Genomic DNA, 24,343 nt, shown 5'->3' on the forward strand with positions numbered 1-24,343 from the left:
GTCCTGCACTTCAAAATTTCAGCTGCTACTCGGAGCCTCATTTCCAGCAGCAGAGGAGCGGCGGTGTCTGCGCGCAGCGTCCCGCGTGCGTTTTAAAAGTAATTGAAAGGGTCCCGCTGCATATCATTTACGCGAGAGTGGGAAATAAATCCTTGGACCCCTTGCTGTGAACAAAATCAAAATTTGGACCTGCGAGCGCGCAGCCAGTGGATTCTCGTATAAAGTGGACCCCTAACCCATATAATGAGCAATTACTGGTCTGACAGCCAATTTTAAATTCAAAAACAGTCATCTAGATTTTTAATATAAAAAGCAACTGTGTAAAAAAGTGCATCGTGCTTGTGCGCGTGTGTTTGTGATTTGGGAATATGCATGCATCGAGCTAAAGTTACACTTTCGGAGTACGAATGCCTTGGAGGTTTTTGACGTTTCCACCACGTGCGCAATCCGGTTGGCCGCGGAGAACCTATCCAAATGACTCGAAAACGAAAATCTGATTAATCGCAATTACGTGGGAGATTATAAAGGCTAGCGTTGTCATGCTCTAAACAGTCACAGAGACATCTGGTCACTCCCTCCTCACGCGCGCGCGAGCGAGCGAGCGGATAGACCGAAGCGCTCAGTGATTGACGGCGGGAGTGAGATTGCTCTGCCGAGGTTGAGCCGGAGACACGAGAGTCGCGCGCGCGTAAAGACCGACGCTTTTTTTACTTTGCGTACCTCAAACCGGCCGCAGAAACGTGTTCGTTTTTGTCTTTTTAAGACGCGCGCGATCGCGGTAATAGTCGGCAAAAAACCTCGCTGACTCTCGACTGTTTTTTTCTTCTTCTTGTAAATATTCTCTCCACTCGCAAAGCACCGGGAAACATGTTTTACTTTCACTGTCCTCCACAGTTAGAAGGAGAGTGCTGCAGGACCAACACATGTAAGTACGGTTCATTTCTTTCGCAAGAATGGAGTTTTAACTGAAATGTTAACTTTGTCATTTTATACGTATTTCGAAAACAAAAATAAACACGACGCGTTCTCTGGCTGTTTTGTGGTGCTGTAATTTATCTTCGCGTTGTGCGTTGTATTTCGCAATCAAAGTTAGTTCATAATTAGCTTATGTTTGGGTTTGTTTTATGGTGTTTAATGTTTTGCCACATGGCAACGTGATTGAGAGGCTTGACAGCCGCCCAGCTGAGACTTTTTGTTGCAGTCTGTCTGAGAACAGATGTTAGATGTCATGCCTTTCAACTGGCATTTTGTTGGTCACGCTTCCTCATTGTGTATAGTGATAATTCAGGTCTAGCGGATGAATACAATGAATCAACTGTTCCCTGAGAATCAGTCCATCGCGATTAAGTTAGAGGCAACCGACGGGAATCATATTTTCATGCTAATTTAGGCATATAAGAAAATGTACATTTTTGTTCCATAGAAATGTTGTGTTTTAAAAGTGTCGCGTTACTGTTTTAAACAGTGAACACAAACGGGTTTGGGAATCACGCCTCTGGAGACTTTGATGACGGCTTTCTGCGCAGAAAACAACGCAGGAACAGGACGACCTTCACTTTACAACAGGTATCAAGTCGGCGAAGAGCGAGATTTCCGGTGGATACAAAATATAACCGCTGCTCTCAAATTTATTTATGCTAGTTATGTTTTATGAACGTCCCGCGCGAGTGTTTTTTTTTTATCATACCGCGTTTAGATGCGCGTAAACGTACGCTTCGACATTCAGCTATATAGCGAATATATTGCATGACTTACTTTTTTATTTGTAAGACAAATTTGTACGCATTTGCTTATTTTAGGTTGACCATTAATAAAGTTACATGGGGAAAAATGTAAGCATGAGAGCATGCAGGCCTGTTTTCTTTGGACGAATGTTTTATCAATTTAAACCGCCTCAATAATTCGTGTTATTTCTAAATGCACTTTTAAACAGTAATTGAAAAGTGTGTGAAAAAGTGTTATGACTTTCCTAGCACTTCAGGCAGCTGTTAAACAATTTTAGCGCGTTTTGCAGCGCACTGCGCATGAGCATTCTTTCGCAGCAAACGCAAAGAACCTAATACATTTTTCTCCTAATTGCAAAGCATAAATTGATGAACCGAATTTGTAAACTACGTTTTACAGTTGGAGGCTTTGGAGGCGGTTTTTGCACAGACCCACTATCCAGACGTGTTCACAAGAGAAGAGCTGGCCATGAAAATCAACCTAACGGAGGCTCGCGTCCAGGTGAGACGCTTTCCCTCAACTGTCCTGTTTCAAAAATCACACGGATGCATCACTCAAACAAAAAAAAAAGCGCTCCGAGCACGTTTGGCCAAAGAAAGTAAATGAAGCCACTCTGTCATTTCCGTGATGCGCTTTAATAACATCAACATAATGTGGAATATTAGATTAGGTTGATTAATCGGTCATTCATAATTAACTAGTGGTAATGTTCTACACTAATTTGCCCTCGTCTCTAAGGTATAAAAATTGCTTAGATGCACTGCCATTTCCGCGTTTCAGCAAATGGAGAGAGGATGCGGTGCTTTTCGAACAAGACAGACGTCCCGAGAACGATTTTACTTGCTTATAAAGCGCTCGTGCACCTGAAACCTCCGATTTCATATTCTGCGGCCTTGCAAAGCATCCGCGGTAATATCAAGTTGGCCACATGTAATTGCATTCAATGTGTCTGTATGTAATTTCCTGCATTCCAGATTTGCTTTTGGGTTTCCTTCTGAGCTCAGATCTAATTGTGGGAAATATAATAGTTTCCCTTTTGTTCCCCAGGGTCATCTTACTATCGCTTAAAACCAATGACTGCGACGCGATAATGGAATTCGCTGCTGTAAATTAGGGATTGTAAACAAATTATTTCTCTCTAATCGGATTACCCGATTCCTATTATTAAATCTGAACATGAATCGGTCGCAGCATGCAGGGATATTAAACTTACATTATTATTAGGAAATAAATTTTCTTTTTGTTGTAGTGTAGTGGGCGCCCACCGTTTTTAAAGTGTCAATTGGCTTGTGCTGCATTAAGAACAAACTGCAAATTGAGATTAATGGTGCAATTATGGAGCATTCAGTGCTGGGGGATCATGACTTCTAGCTGGAAGGTGCAGGGGTGAGATAATGTTGCCACAATTACATTGTGAATATTGTTGTCCTGCCAGTAAACTGTTGTGTCATATTATGTGGAGAGAGCAGCTATATGTGTGTGGCGTTTTGTTTGTTCGCATCATTGTACCTTTGCACAATGCTGGCCAGGCGCTGGAGATATGGCTGCATTATGCAACCTTTCCCATTCAAATATGATTAATGCGTTAGAGAGCACAGACTTAATCGAATCTGATGTTGTCAAACAATCACTAAATAGAGAAATAAACGACTTCATCATGGGTCTCTCTCAGAAGCAGGGAGACTGTCAGTAGGAAGTCATTAAAAAATGATAATGAAAAATTGCTCAATTAAATGTTGTTATAGGCAATGACCTTCATTCAATTAACATACAAGAACTTCGCTGCATATGCTCAGCAATTGTGTTCGTGAAGTTTCAAATAAGTCACCAGCTTGTTAGATTTAGCAGCACATTTTAGAAATGAGCAGTGGGTGCAAATAATAATTGTAATATTTACGCAGCTGCAACTTAACAAGTGACATTTTAAACTGAGTTTCAACAGTTAAAAATGTATAATTCTGTCAGGTATTCTCCCTCATATGACTTTTTTTCTACAGAAGGAGATGTTCGCCAGAATTATACATTTTCTCCTTCTCCACAGAATAAATCAGTTATGAACTGATAAATCAGTTCATCCAACCATTTCAAAATCTGCTTTGTCTTTAGGTGTGGTTCCAAAACCGAAGAGCAAAGTGGAGGAAAACAGAGAGAGGAACTTCAGACCAGGAGGGAAGCAAAGAACAAATGAATGACGGCACCCCTGCTGCGCGAAACCTCAACCAGTCTCCCGTTGACCACGGCAGAAATAAGAAAGAACCGATGGAACTACAGCAAAAGTGTGTACATCATCGAATTACAAGTCCATACAGGATACATTGTTTTTGTCAAGAGATTCAATGCCAAACTCTTTCCTTTGTGCACAGTATTAACAGAGTGGTGGGTTCAGGCGGACCTTTTTTCCCATCCTGTCTGCCTGGGACTCTGCTGAACACAGCCACTTACGCACAAGCCCTTTCACAAGTGGCAACTTTAAAAGGTAAGCTCCAGCATTCTTACCTTTGGCATGAAAACGTGAGACAGGTCTTTTTTTTTTTACAACAGCCGATGTGCATGAAAATACAGCATATTGTTATTATATTTTGTTGTCTCTGAATATATATATTTAAAAATGTTGATAGATTGCGTTGCCTTATGATACCTCGTTCTAACAAATAAGACCTTATTTTATACTGTTATTAATAGATAGATAAATAGATGAAATGTACAGGCTGTAATCCTGTGTTGTCAAAAAAATCAAAACAAACATATATAATGATAAAGGACACAAGCTGCCCTGTTGACACACTGCTCTGCTCTCATTAGGAAGCCCACTGTGCTCCTGCTGTGTGCCTGACCCAATGGGTCTCTCCTTCCTGCCACCATATGGGTGCCAGAGTAACCGGACAGCCAGTGTCGCAGCCCTGCGGATGAAGGCCAGGGAACATTCGGAGGCGGTGCTGCAGTCAGCCAACCTGCTGGGGGCAGGGTCTGCAGCCGGGCCCGGAGCAGGTCCAGGGGTCGTGCTGGGCCAAAGCACTGTTTCTGCAGGAGGAAGCGATTCCAGTCCTAACTCCGGTACCTCTAAGATCACATCACTACGGAGAACTCCAGACAAACATCTGCACTGCCAAAAGGAGGGACCGGATAAGAAATGAAGGAGTCTCGAATTTTTGTTGATTTATTTTTTTCCCATTCTGAGGACACGCTTTGGACGAAGGATTTATAATCAATCATTGAATGCCCGCTGCCTCTTTTTTGAGAGCACTGACCGGCACAGGACGGTGTTAAGTGCAATCCCTAGTTGTGTATTTTGCGTGTATGTGTCAAACTATTAATTCAGCTGTAATTTTTCCCCTCCTCGTTCACTTTTACTCGTGATTCTTGCCATTGGTTTTCCCTCTCTGGGTGTATGTGGGCGCCTGACGCTTAATTCGTTTTTTGTTTTGTTTTTTGCGGCAGAATGACTTTTGAACATGCTGTGCGGTAAAAGAAAACTCCCTGGTTGCCAATGTGAACTTATTTAATTTTTCACAATCCACTTTGATGTTTGACTTGTGTACTGTGAAGTCAGGTGATGATAGACATTTTGCATTGTGTCAAGATATATGCCATGCTGAAATATAAATGTACTAATGTGAAATAATATATGTAAGATAATATCAAGGACAGAACTGTATATTAAGTGGTTTGTCATGTTTTATGATATGATCTGGGTAACTCTTATTCATGCTGATGTGATGGCAACTGACATCTCTCTTGTCATCGCATCTGTACGTCCGCGATAGACTGCAAGAGTTCAGACACTGGTCCTGTTTTGACATGTTCTATAAAACAATTAAACATGTAGGCAATCATGTACATCTCCTGTTGCCTATTGCTCACACCATCTGGCTATGATCAATTATTAATTAGTTCACAAGCGGTAGGGCTGCAAAAATGGAAGCAATGACTGGTCTTATTATTTATTTACCTTAAAGTACATCTCGGCTTTCTCATACCACATAGCTATTTTACATGCGTCCCATGATTACATGATTGTGATAGGTGCTAATTATGACATTATGCATTGGGCATACAACAAAGCTCAGCTATCATATTTTCTTTATATCGAAAATAAAAAAACAAAACTGTTTCAGATCATAAGTTCTGTTACAGGATGAGGAACAGTCATTTAGGAGCAAATGAAATGTCACATATGCCAAACGTGAGCACCTGTTTCCAAAGAAACACACTGCAATATTGGAAAAGCAACTCAGTTTGAGAACACTTAACTGTGCTACCTTTGAAAAGAAGCTGGACTGATTAAATTCTCGTCCTTGAGGATTTTCAGGAAATTACTTTTGATAGTCAATAACACAATTGAGTAAACTGCACACACATTAGCATTAATAATTGATGCTGAATTATGTATTATCACAAAGTAGTGATTTAATTATTCATGATGTGACACCCTGGTGACAAAGCAGAGACAGATAATGTCAAAAGTCTTGCCTGATGAAAGCAGCTTGGCATTTGCTTGTTTGGTGACAATAATATATGCTTTGTTCAAAATATGTGTGATCATTTGGAGTTATTTAGATATGGTATGCATTTTTAGACAAAAAAAAACAACAAAATTTTTGATACAAATAGGAATGACGACAATAATAGAAAATTGGATTATAATACAAATAAGGTTGAAGAAAAATAAACATCTGGCCGCAATATTATTAATTAGCCGGTATGGCATAAGTAAAATTAGGCTACTATTAGGTCTACTCATAACATGACATTAAGTGCATAAACTTGCAACAGAAAATGTACAGAATCTGCAACAATATACTGAAAATATATGTTCTTCATACTCAAACAACTGAAGGTAAAATTATTTATGCTGTTTTTATTGATGAACCAGCTACATCTAAAATAGTTTATAGATAGGAATTACACATTAAATATTATTAAATTAGACATCAGAAATGTAAATATTGAATCAGAAGTCCTCTCTAAATATTTATTTATCCACAGTGATGAACAAATCAGGAGTAATAAAGATCAAGTCACACCCAATAAAGTCCTACGTTTTGCTTTTTAAAAATTAGTGTACTTTTATCAGTTGACTGTCATCAAAAATAGCTATCAAACAGTTAAAACTCTTCTGATTTTCTCTAGATTGACAGATTAATTACTTCCATCAAATAACCATGAGGACAGGTGGATGACAAAGTTTTCACCAATATGCATACTGGATAAGCAGCCTATTAATTTACACATGTAGCCTTAGTATTTTACATGAAAATGGATATTAACATGTTGATTTATTAGTATGTACTAGCAAACAGTATAAATGCTTCAAAATATTATTTCAAATGTTCACCCTTTTTTTACAGATCCCCAAAATGTATAAAATTTTTCTGTGCTATTATATTTTATATTGAATTATAAGAGGGCTTGTGCCTTTTTGTAATCGCCAATAGCCTTTTGTTTACATCATTAGCATAGCTATACTCACCGGCGCTAGTCATAGATATATATACATGTGATATGCATGGTGCTAGTCAGAAGTAGGTGGTGTTAGGGGGCAGGACATGGTCATCCTGGAGAGTTTTCGATTGGACAGAACGAGCGAGTTCAGGATGAGTCACTTATTATTTTTACTTTATTTTTATTTTCACTGAACAGTTTGACAGGTATATGTTAATGTAATCCTGTCATTCGAAGTGCAAATTATGCTGTATCAGATCTATTTAAATGATCCAATTTTACATCATTTATATTAGTTGATTAGTCCATCGGAAAGTTAGACATCGAGTTTAATCTCCATCACGAACAGCAAGCGAAATATGTTTATCTTGCAATGTCAAGACCAGGCAAGACATTGGTCACAGGATCACAGTTTTCTTATATCTAAACCTAAAACATGTTTGCTCCATATGTGACGCCTCCTCAGTATGTTCCTCTCAGAAAACAGAAACACTATTGTAAGTGCACATTGCATCGGCTGATAAAGATGTCTCCACTTTGAGAAAACCCAACTCAGGGGAAAAATCAATTTAGACACTGTTGCTGTTGTTAATCTTTTTTTTCTTTTCCAAAATGAATTCCCTCACAGCAAGCAAACAGAGAAACAAATGGCTTGTGATGGTTTTAAGTAATTTAGAGTTATTGTAGTAGTATTTTTAGAAGATTGTTCGTAACATTCATTGCACGTGGATTATTGATTATTCAGTGCAGTAATTCATTCTATTATGAGAAGCATTGTTACATCAAATTAACTGGAGAGAGGCCAAGCAATCCTAAAAAAATCCCTAAACTAAACTAAATAACGACACAAATCTTTTGTTTCAAATTCTGTTTGAGTGAAGTTAATGAGTTCTTTTGTTGCATTAATGATACATTGTCAGTGAAGTCATATCCAAACTCTGGTGCTCCAGTTGTTTGAGATACGGGCCTCCTGCATAGGTCAAGATATGGTCAACATTTGTGCAGTTATCACAGCTGCCTGCACTTATATAAACAAAGATCAATAACTCACTACATTCATTTTGACTGGGAAAGATAAGACAGACCTCTTGTTAATAGATCTGATTATGCTTAAATGTTTTCGTATATACAGTGCTGAATATTTATCATGCCTATTTGAATAACTAGTTTCACGAGACAAAGAAAATAGTACTTTTAAAATAATTATCAGTCAGATTTTTTAAATACGAAACAAAGCGATATTAAAGATACTGAAATATCTGTAACATAATCTATTGATTTATTCGAGAATAGTTTGTAAATATAAAGTGCAATGCAGCCTTTTTCCACTAGAGTGGTCTATTGTGCAAATGCTGAATTCACTCAAACCCACAAATACATCACAGCACTGGGGTAAGGAAAGCAGTGAAGCTCATTCTCAAATCTACGTCTCATATCACCTGCATTTTTAAAACATTTTTCATGTGTTTTAATGCATTAGCTGTTTAATGGGATCTGTGTGAGAAAACAACAGCCAGCCAACAAACTGATTTCACATCTTCCTTTAATGATGATGTAATGAGTTTCTGAAAGACTGTAAAAGTAGTACATTGCAAGTAGTTGTTTATAAGGCAATCATTTCATAGTCATACATCAGCAACCATGGCAAGGTAAAGACAGACCACCCCTTTTTAATATGTAACCTGCCAAAGCACATCAAGAGAAAAGTTGTTTTAATAAGGCAAGTGCCCTTAAACTGAATTTTAAACCTGACAAACTACAATTTTCATGCATACTGTGGGCCATCTGGAAAACTTGGAAAAGCTTGAATTTTATTCTGACTGGGTCTAAGGATAAGGCCTTAGCAATACCACTAAGAAGTCACTTTAGAAATATACTTCCCCTGAATCTACAGTGCGCTCTGTGGGTATGGTCTTCATTGTTTTATAAACAAGTACACTGCAAAATTATTTTCAACATAACATAATTAATTGGAATGCTTCACAGTTCTTCTCTTGACTTTTTTTGACAATAAAGAGCCCCTGTGTACCACAATTACGGTCACCTCAGCTACAAAACACAATGCAATTTAACAGCAATCCTTAAATACAAATCAAAAACGGTTTTAAGAACTCATAACTTATTTAAAAGTCACATTTAAATAGCTTAGATATACAGTCATTTAGCTTCAGATTTGTGTACAAACAGTATTTACCTATCTAAAAAAACGACTTTACTCGTCATGTGCTCTCCATTGCGAAGTCCTCTAATTCACTCATTGTTATAATATCTGTGTGTCTTTCAATGTTGTCAATACTATTTTCTGCATACAAAGACGGATTGTGAATTTGCTCATGTGACCCGTACAGCATATCAGGGTATTGCTGGGAATCTCTGATGCTATTCTGCAGATAAACATTCTGTCTGCACGGTTCATCGCCTCTCTCAAGCATATCCTGGTTGTCTGCCGATGTTGACATTTCAGATGATGACCTCAAGGCTGGTAATGAAGACGCGGTCATTGGCAGAAACCCACGATACAGCATGTAGGGAGTGTTCAACATTTCCAACGATGCTGGTTGTGTTAGAGCACCCTGAGACCTCTGACGGACATTCAGCTGTACATATTTACCAGTTTCTGGGTCATAAAATGTTTTTGTCTTAACTGGTAATGGTACATCCACCATGAAATACTGCCCTGAGTTTGGGTCTTGCAAGAGCTTTCTCTGTGTCACGGGGAAAGGTTGGGCAACTATACTGTGTGCAGGGGGGGTGTTATTTGGCTGGGTGTCATACTGTGAAAGAGGAGGTGAGGCTTGTACTGCTTGATGTGTTGTCAGTATGTCTGAAGGTGAAGAGGGCACACTGGAGACGTTTCTGATTGATTTGGTCTCTAGCTGTTCTTGGTTTTCAGGTGCCATCTTGGGGGTCTCTGTCTTTTTCATACGCCTCGTTGTAAGTCTTTGTGCTCGCCGAAGAGCTTTTTCAGATTTTGGGGGCACCACTGGAGGTCTGCCGAATGGCCTTATATCACTACAGGCTGATTCTGGTCTTTCATAGCAAGCTGACTCTGGTCGTTCGTAGCAGGCAGAAGCAGGCCTTTGGTAGGTGTCTCTGTAACTTTCATGCTTGGGCATGAAGGCCAAACTTATGTTGGCCAAATCTGTGATACCCGCTGCACAATTCTCCACTTCCTCTGACATTGTGCTGATGGCAGAACGGGTTTCTTCTTCCTCAAAATGTTGGCTTCTACTCTGATGGCTTTTTGATTGTCTTGTTGCATATTCTGCTGAGGGCAAGTCGTTGTGGAGTGTCTCTTTTAATTTATGGAGCCGGTAGGCAGCATTAGCTGGTTCATGTAAGACTGGTGGGTTAGCAGACTCTTTGGGATGAATTTCATCTTCTTTTTCTGAACCAGTCAAGTGTTCCTTTGGCGAGCCAATCCTGAAGTCTTCAGAAAATGACCTGTGAAAGCATGGCTTGACGGTTTTGGTCACAGAAGATGTTCTAATGGTATTATCCTTTACTCTGAACATGATGGGTTTCCCCATGGCTGGAGAAGAAGAGTTGGATCGCGGTCCTGTTGCATGAACTTTACCATAGTCAGTTAGACTTTGCGCAAATGAGCTTTCTTCCTTTTTCTCTTCCTCTGCTTTTTCAGCCAAGTCTGTGTTTTGAGACATTTTAAAACCTGGAGGAGGTGGTTCAGGTGCTTCTTTTGGCTTTATGTCAGAGTCAAGACTATTCACTGTGTAATATTGTAGTTCTTCCCTTTCTTCTACAGGTGGTGATGCCACATTTACTTGATTGTCTACTGCTTTTACAGTGGCAGACAATGTCAAATTTGCAAGTTCTTGTCTTCCATAAAGAGAAAGATTGTCCTTTTCAATTGTTTTGTCATGAGTCATTTGTCTTGATCTGCTTATTGTACCTTCAGCCTGCAATTGTACACTTTGGGGATTCTTGGACTGGTAAATTTTGTTTCTTTCTCCTCTGTTTGGATTCTCCATGAAAGATGTTTTAGTGTTTGGTTCCTTATGATTTAGAGCCCTTGGTTGGGTGTTCATTGATGCAGCTTCATCTTGTGAACCTGTAACTACCGGTGATACACATTTTAGTTGAACTGTATTGGGAACCAAATGGTTTTGTTTTTCAGGTAACATCTTTTTCTCTGTATGTTTTTTAAATTGAGAAGATATTTGCTTGAGATTTTGACCTTTCTCCATTGAAACATTGTGTATTTTAGATTCTCCCCCTATATCTGACACATTTCCATGTAAGTCTTTATGAACTCCTAAAGCTGGCTGATCATAATTGTTGTAAAAGTCCATTTTGGGGAATATATCAAGCTCTTTTGTATCGTCTTCAGCAGAGATAACTTTTAATCTAGCATAGTCTGCAATAGCTGATATTTCTGGTCTAGTCACCTTCTTGCTCCTCTGGCTGGCTTCTGGTTTAGATAAGGTACCTTCTTTCCTTGTGTCCTGTTGATTTAACTGAACATGATCTTGTTCATATATTGCATTTCCTTGTTTTTCTGGCTGATACTGGTTTGTATTAGTGATGTGATCAGCCTGTTTTGTCTCCGTAGCTTCAACTTTTCTTTCTTTCTTTTCTCTAAGGATGCTTCCTTTTTCATTAACTTTCAAATTACCGTCATTCTGACCATTCAGACTTAATACAGGGTCTTCTTTCTTCCTTTTATCACTGCTCTGTGCGGATTGTTTATTTTCATAGACTTTTATATATTGCATCCCAACTGCTTCTTGTCTTGGACTAATTTCTGTCTTTTCTAATTTACTTGGACTGTCTTTCTTATGTGGTATAATTTCTTTTTCAACATCATTTGTATTTGTACCTGCAATTTCAGTATGCACCTTCCTATTATTCACAGTTTTGGGTTCATCTGGGACTGTAAGGGGCTTCACTGCCAAGGTTTTTTGCTCTGTAAAGCCTTTTTCACCCCTAAGTTCAGTCATGACAGCTTTTTTCATTCCTTTCAGATTTTCCTTCTTTATCACTTCATGTTGGTTTTTGTGGCCTGCCATGAATTCCTTGTTTGATGACACTTCCTCTGTAGACACTTTAATGTCCTCTAAGTGAATATCTGAGACTTCAAAAGAGGCCTGGTCTTGTTTTACAACTGTACACACATCCTCACCAATACTGTTAACTTTATCCCTATAATTATTAACATGCGTTGCAGTGCCATCTTTTAAAACCATCTTCATCCTGTTTACAATTTCATTATTTGTGTTAAATTCAACTTGTAACTTCTCTAGTGACCTTTTCTCCCCTCCTTTCTCATCCCCTTTTACATTCTTTTGCAGAGTTTGAGCATCTTTGTCTGAGACAGAGTCTAGTTTCATGGAAATTACAGGATCCTTTTGCTTTGCCTCATGCACAGTTTTCTCAACATTTGAGTTAAATGTTTCTCTTCCACGTATTTTATTCTTTCGAGACGTACATGTATCAGTATCATTAAATATTTGGTCTTCACCTTCCACCTTTTGAGACTTATTTTTAGTTTGGGGTATCATCGTTTCGGGAATTGTACTTTCAGTAAGTTTACTGTTGACTACATCCTTTGACTTGGTTGACATGGGTGCTTTTAAAATCTCTTTCTTTTTTGCTCTTGTTGGTTTATCCATTCTTACAGGTTGTTTATCTGTCTGGGATACATTCTCAGTTTTCTCTGGAGACACTCTAGAATTAGGTAAAGCATCAAGAACTTTTCCTTTCATTTTCACATGTTCTTCAACTTTCTTTTCCTTTAACACAGTATCATTTCCTCTACTTTGCCTTGATTGTTCAATGTAAGTATCTTGATCTTGTTCAACATTTTCTACATCTTTGAATATTAGGGTAGCATCTCTTGATGAATGACCAAGCTTTGGTGTACGGATTCCTGTACTTTGTTGGTTTTCAGCCATGTTGTTGGAAAGAGCTATTGATTGCTTGATTTCGCTCTTAGTTCCCTTTAAATGTCGACTTTTAATGGATGCTTGCTGATTAGAAACCTCTCTGGATTCATCTGGAGATGTTTTTGTTGTATCTGAGCCTTTCTCTTTGGGTATCTGAGATCTTTTCATTCCATGATTTATTGATTTGTGTGACAGCTGAGTTTCAGTCTCCTCTTTTTCTTTTTGTTCTTTCTCATCCTCCATACGTTTTGATGTGAAATGACCATGATCTCTGACCGGTAACCCATATTTAGCTAAGAGGTCCTCATATGATGTAGTGAGTCTTCCTGTGTTGCTTGACTTATCTGTAGTTGCCGGAAGTTCACATTTTTCAATCTTGTCTTCTTTTTGTTTAGTGTTAGAAGAAACTTCAGTCTGTCTGGCAACAATGCTTTCATCCTTCACAAATTTCAAATGACCATGATCTCTGACCGGTAACCCATATTTAACTAAGAGGTCCTCATATGATGTAGTGAGTCTTCCTGTGTAGCTTGACTTATCTGTAGTTGCCAGAAGTTCACATTTTTCAATCTTGTCTTCTTTTTCTTTAGTGTTAGAAGAAACTTCAGTCTGTCTGGCAACAATGCTTTCATCCTTCACAAATTTCTCAGTTTCAACAGAACTATCCTCTTCTTGTTTTACCAGATTTTGTTGCTCATCAATATGACACTTACTTGACACACAAATAGAATAGATCATAGGTTCATCATCTGAAACGGCTTCTGTTTTGCTTGAGACACAAATACTGTAAATCATGGGTTCCTCTCTAGGTTCCTCATTGCTTGGTGTAAGAATAGAGATGTTTGATGTGTCTGCTGTGGATTCTACAATCTGTGTTAAAACAGGCTGTGTATTATTCTTTTGAGTTGCATCCTCCTTTACTGTTACTCCATGTTGGGGGGAAACATTTGGTTTTAGTGCATATTCAGCAGATTTTTGGGGTTTAGAATTGGTCAGATTCACTTGAGACTCTTCTGCGAACTTTTGTGGATTGTTTTTCTCATGTGATATTTCTAATGTTCTGAGAAATTCTTGTTTTGAGCTCGCACTTTCTGTAATTTTCTCTTTCTGTTGTCTTTTATTTACTACTTCTGAATCTTCATTTATTCTTGACATACTCTGATGGCTTTTAGGGAGTTCATTCTTGTCAAATGAGAACAGGGTCTTTGTATTTTTATCATCTTGATGGAGTTCTTTTTGCTGACAGCTTTCTTTTGCTTCAGCTGAAGCTATTTGTGTTAGTGATTGTTCCTGTGTTTCTGGTTTTGAGTGACTCTCCACTTTTTTGTTTAGAGAGGTAGCTTCTACAGCCTTTACTTGTGGAGTCTTGTTTTGTTGCTTAGCCAAGTCCTTTTCCTTTGTTACATTGTTTTTATTTATTAATACATGTCCATCATCATTATTAAAAGCTTTTAGTATTTTTTGCTCCTTGCTTCTTTGTGGGGCCTGGTTCTTTGCTGGTCCTGAGTTGATTCTGATTGTATTGTCAGTTGATGATGTCTCTGCATTTGAACTGACCCCAGAATTGTATTTGTAGGTTCTATTTATAAGCTGCTCAGGATCTACATTTAGTGTATTGATTTGAAGGTTTGAGGTGAGCTCTGATTTGGCAGGTTCCATTAGTCGTTTAGCAGGTGGAATTCCATTTTTAAACTTCATGTCACTTGATGAGGATGTCAGTTGACTAGATGTAATCCCAGAGCTATTTTTGATTGGTTCATTTTTAGACTGCTCCACAGCAGCAGTAATCTTACTTTTGATATGTACATTAGCTTCCTCAACTCTGGGTGTGTTTTTATCCAATCCCAACAGAGAATTTTTATTCAAATCACTGTTTGCTTTTGTAGTTTCACTGCTTGCAACATTCAAGTCTTCTTTGATTATATCAGTAGGTTTAGTCGCAGCTTTTTCAGACGAAGTATATTTACTTTGTCTACCTTCATACAGACTTTCTTTCTGATCATTCTGAATTGTTTGTTTTTCATTATGCAGTGCAAGTGTATTATGGGAAGCGGAGCTCTCTCTGTAGGTCTTGACTGCAGCTGTCAAATGTCCTGACATTGATTCACCTGGTGACATTTCTTGACTTTGCTTTGCCGATTCCTTATCAGTGTTTATATCCTCTGAGCTTGTCATACTAATTTGTTTATCTTCTGAGATTCTGGATGGCTGGTAGTTTTTATGGTCATTATTTTCCACTGTTGTTCTTATGTTGAGAGTTTCTGGTGGATGTTTTTCTGTCTGCCTTTCTATAGCCAAAGGTTTGTATTTTACATTCTCGTCCTTCTTTTCAGAGACTGCATTCTGACTATCTTCAAAATTAAGAGGTGGTGGAGATCTATTCTTTGGATGATCATTATGCAATTTAATTTGTTCTTTGTATTGGGTTACACTGGAATAAGTGATATCTTGAAACAAATGATTCAGTTTGTCTGCTGTGATTTCCTTCTTAACAGAATGACCTTCTTGACCATCATTATTGATAGTCCCTCTTGTTTTTGTTGAATTTCTTGCAAGAATGCCTTGTTTGGCAAGTCCCTTTTCTTTAATTGCTGATATTTCCTTTTGAGCATGTGCTTTCAATTTCGACGTCAGTATTTCTTGTTTACTTTGGCCTCTTTCCTTGTAAGAAAGCACCCTTGTTGTCACCTTGTCAGTATCTTTATTCAATGTTCTGTCATTTCTGTCAGTGCTAGTATCTGTTTCATTTGTATTTTGAAAATCCCTTCTCATATAACCAGATGATGGACTTGTCATGTCCTGCACTTTGTAGCCTTGTTGTTCTTGGTCTTTTACAGGCTCTGCTATGGATAGTTTTTCAGCTGTATCATATTTAATTGGAGTTTGTGGGTTTTCTGATTTAGCCAAAACAAATGTAATATCTCTTAACCTCCTTGCTTGCTCATTATCTCTAACAGCAAGTATATCATTAATGCTGAACCTGTCTTCTTGTTTAGTTGGTAAATTTGTATTATTTTCATGTGAGGTGTCCATGTTTGGGGTGACTGAATCTTTATTCTGCAAAGCGGAATTTGGTGCACCGTTGTTGGCAGAAAACTCATTTTGAAGTGTGTGTAGTGTACTTGACGGTGTATTGTAGATTGCATAACTCTTGGCATCAGATTGTTCAATCATCTCCGATGGTTTCTGTGTCTGTACACTTTCATTGCGACTATCTTCATTTGTTGATGACATGTGCCACTGTTTGTTAGGTTCATACCTATATGGTTGATAAGAGTACAATCCTTCATTCTTTTGACCTTTATAGTCTTGTAAAGGTGCATGGGCTCTTTGATCAAATGTATTTTGTGTCGCCATGGAGATAAAAGAAGAATTTTGCTCTGTTACTCCTTTAGCAAAATCATTTTTGACACTGAAGCTTTGTAAACCACCATAGAAATCTGTTAAAGGAGATGTTTTGTTTTGGAGACTGTTTTTTGGTATTCCGTACAATTCAGTAGACTTTGAAAATGTGTTTAATTGGTTGTCATGAATAGATTTTTCACTGTAAGATGTTTTCCTGGGTGATACTGTATCTTCCCTGACCTCTTTCTCTTCCTCCTTTGCAAGTCGACCAAGTTTAATGTCTTCATTCACTTTTTGCATGTATGTTTCCTTTCGGACAGAATAGCTGTCATTAGCAAAATATTGCTTAGCAGTAGCCTTTCTCTGTTTGTCCATCTCAATCAGTGCTGCTATTTCTCCTCTAAATGGCCGTGATTCATATCTACCGTCTGTTTCCTTGACTGAACCAATCTGGTCCCAAGAACATTTTTCTTTAACAGCCTCATTTTGACTGTATTCAGTAAATGTTTTTCTTCCAAAGTCTATTCTTTGTTTTAGATCATTTTGATTTGCGTTATCACTCTGGCCGTATTGCTCAGATGTTTGAGCAGGCAGAGAATGTGTCGGTAGGTAAGCCTTTGGAAGCACATTTGCTATTTCTGGCCTAGCAGGAATAAAAGTACTGCTGAGGCCTATTAATTGACCTTCTGAAGTCAGAGAGCTTTTATCCTGTGCTGAAATATTGTGTGCTGAGAGATCTGTGTTAGCCAGTGGATCTGTGTTGGGAGAGTGACCCTCTGAACCTCCATGGAACGCTGTGTAATTAGCCACTCTGTCCTGAATTTGAGGTGAAGTTAATGTCAAATTATCATATGATCCAAAGCCATCAGTATAATCTTTAGGTGTGATAGGTGCTACACTGGGCTCTCGAGTTAGGTTACATGAGGCTTGTGCATCCGTTTCAATCAAATTCTCATGAGCAGTTTCTTGGGATACAAAAATATCTGAAAATCTGGATTCTCGGCCCTCCAGCTTTGAGGTCTGCTTATTTCGATCGGTTATTTCTAACCCTTTAAATCTTGTGGGACTGTATGTACTCTTGACTCTTTTTCGATTGTCTTTGAGGTTGAACAGCAGACTTGATGCTTTAGATTTGTAGCTGTCGCGCAGATGTTTGACATCAGTCTGAAGCTTAGGGTCAGTTTCACCCTGGGAAGAATAATCAGAAACAGAAGGAGTGTGTGCAAACTGCAGGATCTCAGAAGTCTCTGTTTCTTGTCTTGTGTGAATAACTGGAGTGAGGAGCTGAGTAATGTTGAACGGCGTCACACTGCTAGGTAAGTTGCTCTCGACCACTATCTCATGTGTAACTTTGTTATTGCTAAACAAATTTGAATCTGGCCTGCATGTTCTCTCATTAGTAGGAGAGACTGTGGAGGGACGGTTGCCTGGAAGTTTGTTCTTTACAAAGTTATTGTTTTTCTTCCAAGGTGGATAGTTGGAAGCCATCTCAGATTCGCACCTCTTCTCAATCGCGGAGGCTTTCTGGACAACAGTGGACCTGGAGCGCTGGCTAGCCACAACGTCCTGAATTTGTCTCTGATTGAAGCGTCTACTTTCACATGGAGAGCTTGGAATTCTGTGGTTGTCTTTCAGCTCTTTGTACATGGGAGAATCATACCATCGTGGGAATTCATTAGCTGACATAAACCCTGACACATTTGTGCTTTGGAATGAGAACCTGTTGTACTCTTCCCAAAGCTGGAAGGGACTGAATTCACTATGGAAGAAACAGTTTGTAGAGTTCAATGTCTTGAACTTACTTTTTGAAGATTTCATCAGAACTGTCGTGTCCAGCTGTGCCACTGCGGCAGCCACGTCAGATGTGTAAAAATGGTTTCTGTAAGACTGAAAGGGGCCTGACTTAAAATTCTGCTGGTATCCTGAAGAGAATTCAGAGAGTTCCCTCTGGATGCTTAGCATAGCTGATTTGTCCCATGATTCACTGCCAAAGTCTCTATACCGATCCCTTGCCAAAATAACATCACATGTCCCACTGTCTTGGTAACACTCCCCTGAACTAAAGGCTTTGATTAGAGATGACACTCTAGATGTGCTCCTGCTCTGCTGCCACGTCTCCTCCTTGGAGCCATTGTTCATATAAGAAAAGCTTCCCTCTCCAAAAGCCTGTTCCTGATGGGTTACATCCACATAGGAATGTTGGAATGTTGAGGCCAACTCAGGTTGTACTTCTCCCTCCCCATATTGTTGAACGCTGTATGAAAATGCCTCATGGGAGACTGTCTTTTGCTGGGGTTCTTCTGCAAAAGCTTTATGCCGTTCAGTTGGAGACAAGGAGAATTCCGAGTCATTGTAAATGGCCTCCTCTCCAATGCATAGGCTCCTGAAGGCACGATCGGTCAGGTTGCTCACCTCCCTGTCTGTGTCGTCCATAAAGCTGCCGCTGCTGGATGTGTCACTGAGGCCATCGGAGTATTTGCGGTGGCCCTGCATGCTTCCCCGCTGACCTGTGTGGCGCTTTTCCAGGGAGCTCATTTCAAGCACTCACTCTCATGGACAAGGCACAGTTGTCCCTGTCAGTCTTGAGATGGCTGACGCAGGGTGTCTTGCATTTAAGTAGTTCACCTTCTAAGAGGTGATCAAAATGCCTTCCTTTCCTGCAAAAGTACCAGAGATGTCATAAACCTGTAGTTCACTGTAGTTTTAAACAGAGATCTTGAAAATCACACTGCTATTGCTGAGTGATTCAGACATCTAGTAATTCAGATTTTATCATGAAGTATGGCATCTAAACTGTTCTCAGATCTGAGTCTTTGACCTTTAAATCTGATCATTTATGAATTGAGCCACACCTCTGCCTTGCATACTGCATATATCACGTGAAGTATATTTAGAGAAGGAAACTGTTTCCCATTCTTACATAGGATCACATATTAACCTTCTGTGACACTGGCTTGCATGCTAAAATGAGTCCCACTGGAACATTCTGCACATGGACTTCAACAGTAGTTCTGGTAGAATTATATAAATATTTGGTTCAAGCATTACATCAAATATTATATAATGAAAATATTTAGAAGCAAGTAGAACTGTTCATCTTATGCATTTTGATATTACATTTTACAAAAGGGCATGTTTTTAACGTGATTACATTAATGTGGATTCTTTTAATATTTTGCCTTTTATGCAGAGCTACTGAAGTACAACAATACAACAAAAGTAATGGCAATTATTTCTAGATTCTTTGGTAATTGCTGGCGAATAGTTATAAATAAGTCCCCCACAGCAGTGTGGTTATAAATTTAAACACATGCGAGTAAAAATAAATTCCCCTGATCCTTTGAAACATGCAAGACATTTCAGTGAGAATACCTCTCCAATGTCTTTTTCGTTGATCTAGTACCTTGATCTAGCATGTATGTGTATTTGTGTGTGTTATTTATTTATTGTATTTACTGAACTGAAATACAGTGTTTGTTTAAGGCTGATTCATCTAGTTCACATAATCTTTTATTCTTGTCCCTGCCTGGGCTGCTTAACAGAGCAGTTGAAAATTTTGATGCTACTTTCATACAGGGCTTGTAATCACCACAGACACATCCTCTTAATATCCTCAGAATAATACTCAAATATATTTTTTTCAATGATAGATTCTTAAACATTTACTTTTTTTTTTTTACATTTGGTTACATTTACATTAGTAATATGAAAACATAATAATAAATAGGGTTACAATGGATGTACATTATGTTTTTATTAAAGGTAGATAAACATATATATATATATATATATATATATATATATATATATATATATATATATATATATATATATATATATATATATATATATATATATATATATATATATATATATATACTTTGCATCATAAATCAACTGAATCTAATTTGTTTATTATGACAATTCCTTTTGTTGCCTTAAAAATAAATTGGTAACACTTTATTTTATGGTTAAACCTATTAGTTGCTTGTTAACATGCATGTTACTAGAATAATAATCATTTATTAGTGTTAATTAAGCACCTTATTCTACATACCTATTCCTACCAATATCTAAACGTAGCAACTACTTTACTAGCTATTACTAAGCAAAAAAATAAAGAATTTATTAAGGGAAAAGTCATAGTTAATAGTAAGCAAGTGTTACATATTCGAAAGTGTTACCAATATATTTGTGTTATTGTACTCATATCCACATCTAATAACATATTCATTCTAATTCATAAACAATATGATAAAAATATTTGAGTTAGAATTTAACATTTTGCATAAAATATATTTACATAACAATCTGAAGATAACTGTGCTTTTTTCTTACCTTTTGCTCTTATATCTCATTTTTTAGTGGAGGATTTTTTTCATGCTTTAGAAAGAAGCTATTCCTTATCCGTTGCATAGGTGCAGCAAAAACAAAATCTCTTCAACACCGCTTTTGCTGGGCTCTGCTTAAAGTTGATAAAGTGCAGACATAAAGGCCACTTTGTACAAGGGCCCCAGCAGGGCTAAAGCTAAGAGGGTTCAGAAGCAGAAACACGCTGAAATAGCAGTGGCATCAGGCAGAGACGAACGAGCTGGAAACATGGGATGATGGCTTGAGACAGCACACGTATTGGAATAACCATGTGGTGTCAAGTGTCAAGCAGATGAAAAAAACTCAAGCCTGCAGTTCTGTTGTGCTGTGCCAAGCCTTAATAATCAAAATTACATTGAAGCACCGCTGAAGTTTACAATGCCAGTAGAAAAAAAAACCGTCGTTTGTGGCATAACATGCATCCATCCGCGGAGTTGTTGTGGTGGATAGCATGTATCTAAGCAGGTGAACATGTGACCGTGGTGTAAAAATAGCTTCTTGCTTCACTTTTAGCTGAACCGTGCCTTAGACTTGTCAACAGATGCTATCTGATACTTCTTTGGGATTTTAAGAGTTAAACATGTCCATTCAGTAGACTGCAACCACAATTTTTAATTGTACTTAACATAAAACAAGTAAGGTACCAGTCAACCCAGTAACTGTCATTACAATCGAAGAAAACTGTGCAGTCTCTGTTGGCAGTTAACTTAATAAAAGGGGGTAATAGAAGAGTCACAATAGGAGGGGTATTTTTTGAGCCTGCTCCGCCTCCTCTCAGTCAATCAATTTTCAAATGTCCCCCTGATATCAAGCTATCTCACGACGGTCTTAACTCTGAAGCTAGGCACTGCTATAATAGGACATGGGTGCAGTGAGCTCTTTCACAGGAGTCTTGGCTGCAGCAAAGGGCCTGGTGCGTAAAGGTGATGGACACTCACATATGGAGCGGCAGTGCTGCCCTCGCTCCTCTTTAGAGCTCTGTTGCTAAGCTCTCATCGGAGCTGCTGCACCCTTACTCACTACTTCCTCACAGCTTTAGTTTACAGCACTGCCTGACACTGAGACCAAAAAAAAATTTGCCCAGCAGCTGAGAACATGAGAGATGGCAACAACATTAGTTTGCAGAAATCCCAATTTTCTTTTTTTATACAGATATTCCTTTCAGTGTAAAAACTTTACATATTAGTGATATTTAAATATCACTATCGTGTGTGGACAAGATTTAAGGGGGCTCAGTGGGGTACTGCACTCTTGTAATAAGAGTGTCATATTACATATGCATGTCTGCTCTTGAACCCCACAACAGGGTACAGTGGTCTCTTCCAAGCACTGGTCATTCCCTCTGTGAATCACCACTGATGACATTTATGGCATCAAACTGCAGTTACAGCCTTTCTGCTTTTTTTCTAAATGCTTTATCATATAACATCAGACAACACTGCTCCTTTAATGCACTCTTAGTTTATTGTTGCACAACTATATGTTGTTGTCAATATATTAAGATTCCTGCTTGCACAAAAAAAAAATCAACCAATAATAAATTTAAAACATAATCCTACAACATATTTTTTAGATTCATTTGCAGGACACACTGCTATTGCATACAGGAACATGGTTCCACCAATGACGTGAGATTAGGGGTGAGGCTATCTATTTATCTAACCAATGGGAAACCAGATGGGGAGAATGGGGTAAACATTTTGTCATATGAAGTCTACATAAACACAAACAAAATTAATTGTGATGGAGTTGTTGTATCTCAATTGAAATGACAGTTGTTTTCATAGAGTTCTAAAGTCTGCGTGTATCAAAGGCAAATAATTAACACAGTCACTAAGCACAGTCACTGAAAGTACTTAGGCCATCAAGCATTAAAATAACGTCACTGCTCCCAGGCTCATTTACAAAATGCCGCTGAGAGAAAATAATGCATAGCTCTTCTTATGGCGCCTGAAATGTTCTCGGATATTGATTGTATCAAGGATATTAGCTGGTCTGTGACTTAATCAGCCACCGCCCCCATCTGAATAAAGCTTGAGCTAAATGACTCCCTCCTGAGGGGCCTGCTCTGTCTCTTTTTATTAAAACCCCACAGTCATTTGAATGAAAATGTCAATAGATCTTCCCTTGCATACTTTTGCAAAGAAAAAATTAATTGTGATGACTTCTGAATGACAGATGCCTTTAAGATGTGGCACTTTTTATTTTAACTCAAATCTTATGTGGAATTTTAATACGCTAATCCACTGGGCCTACTACAGTATTTCAGAAGTACACAGCTAATTAGCCTTGTTTCAAAACTAGGATCGCTGACGTCCAAAGATCATGATACAAGTTTTTTTATTCCCAGAAATTTACGTCACGGTTTACCGATACTGGGGAACAGCAACAGGCTATAATATGTAAATAATCCAGGTCATTAAACAGTCCCATTTCCACGCTGGGTCTTTTTTAGAGTGCCACAATGCTGGTCCTCTGCATATCCAGTGGTATAATTATAAAACCAATTAACTGAGAATAATTTGCCCTAATGGCAGAGCCAATAAACAAACAAACTGAGCAAGTGATTTAATGGAAGGGTGTCTTTGTGTTGCTTTGTTGCCTTGCGAGTGGCCCAAATGAGTTTAACAAGAGCTCCCTCGAGATGCTACATATACCAGAGATATGAGAGAGCATCTCCTTTTGATTTCCCCTGGTCCTCGACTCCCATTTAAAACTTTAAGAGGCATCTGTGGAGGTCGGTCAAGCACCATACTGTACCCAGCACTGACCAAACCAGAGATGTCCGTAGTTAAAGACCGGACCACGAGGCTCCTGTATTAGCTAAGATGCTGATTTGATGTGTGTGTTATTGTGCCGTCTCTCCCGCTGACTCGTGTATTACATTAACAAGCCACTTACTGATTGACTGAGAGCTTCTCTCCATGAGCCCTTTTAATCTACTCTGATATGAAATGCATGATTTCGCTGCAGGAGTCAGGTCTGCGGGTGGGCAATGTCTTAAAACTGTAATTGAATAAGTGAAAGAATCACTGTCTCTTACGCTATCTAAGGGCAACATGAAATAAGTGATAACCATTTACTACTAGTGCACACAGGCACCAGTTTATACATGTTTGCTGTCATCCAGAACACAAGCTTCCTAGCTTTCTAGTAGCTTCCAAACAAAGGGAACTATTTTACATATTGAAGTGTAAAAGCCATATACAGTATATAAGCATAAAGTGGACCTCATATTTGCATATGCGAGCTGTGAGTTGGCTCTATGTAGGAGGAACTGGCATCTTCCGTGTTGTAGCCACATGGAGTCAGTGTAGAGTCCTGATAGCAGGAATGAATGTGGTATGTTATTATTTTAAAATAAATTGAGTTTCTCTTGCATTTTGCTGGCATGATTAACTGGTTAATTAGAAAAGAAAAAACAGGTGTTGTGCAATGAAAAACCTGATAAATGAGCTTGAAAAGAATACAAATTTTAATTCCAGGAGTCATGTCACTAGTGTTTTCTATATTGTCTAATGTTTTTTGGAAGAGTCTCAAATTACACTGCTATTTCT

General features: G+C 38.4%; 2 protein-coding genes across 2 annotated transcripts; one reads left to right on the forward strand and one right to left on the reverse strand.

Moving 5' to 3' along the window:
• Window positions 1-590: 590 nt before the first annotated feature.
• Window positions 591-5,717, forward strand: drgx (dorsal root ganglia homeobox). The gene is made up of 6 exons (XM_043255996.1): window positions 591-925; window positions 1,466-1,566; window positions 2,125-2,226; window positions 3,832-4,001; window positions 4,089-4,201; window positions 4,528-5,717. Exons 1-6 carry the CDS (start codon window positions 868-870, stop codon window positions 4,857-4,859), a joined length of 876 nt encoding a protein of 291 aa, XP_043111931.1. The 5' UTR covers window positions 591-867; the 3' UTR covers window positions 4,860-5,717.
• Window positions 5,718-8,693: 2,976 nt separating this feature from the next.
• LOC122356689 lies at window positions 8,694-21,231 on the reverse strand. Its single transcript, XM_043255669.1, has 2 exons — window positions 20,754-21,231; window positions 8,694-19,072 (listed from the first exon to the last, which is right to left on the reverse strand). The coding sequence occupies exon 2, from the start codon at window positions 18,948-18,950 to the stop codon at window positions 9,387-9,389; it is 9,564 nt and encodes a 3,187-aa protein (XP_043111604.1). The 5' UTR covers window positions 18,951-19,072; window positions 20,754-21,231; the 3' UTR covers window positions 8,694-9,386.
• Between the last annotated feature and the right edge of the window lie 3,112 nt (window positions 21,232-24,343).

The sequence above is a fragment of the Puntigrus tetrazona genome, chromosome 13 (assembly GCF_018831695.1).
Source record: "Puntigrus tetrazona isolate hp1 chromosome 13, ASM1883169v1, whole genome shotgun sequence".
Classification (NCBI taxonomy): domain Eukaryota; kingdom Metazoa; phylum Chordata; class Actinopteri; order Cypriniformes; family Cyprinidae; genus Puntigrus; species Puntigrus tetrazona.

Coding starts and splice junctions, on each gene's coding strand:
- LOC122356689 (XM_043255669.1), bottom strand. CDS start 18,950: ATGAGCTCCCTGGAAAAGCGCCACACAGGTCAGCGGGGAAGCATGCAG.
- drgx (XM_043255996.1), top strand. CDS start 868: ATGTTTTACTTTCACTGTCCTCCACAGTTAGAAGGAGAGTGCTGCAGG. Junction 1,567..2,124: donor CGACCTTCACTTTACAACAG/GTATCAAGTCGG, acceptor TACGTTTTACAG/TTGGAGGCTTTGGAGGCGGT. Junction 4,002..4,088: donor CCGATGGAACTACAGCAAAA/GTGTGTACATCA, acceptor CTTTGTGCACAG/TATTAACAGAGTGGTGGGTT.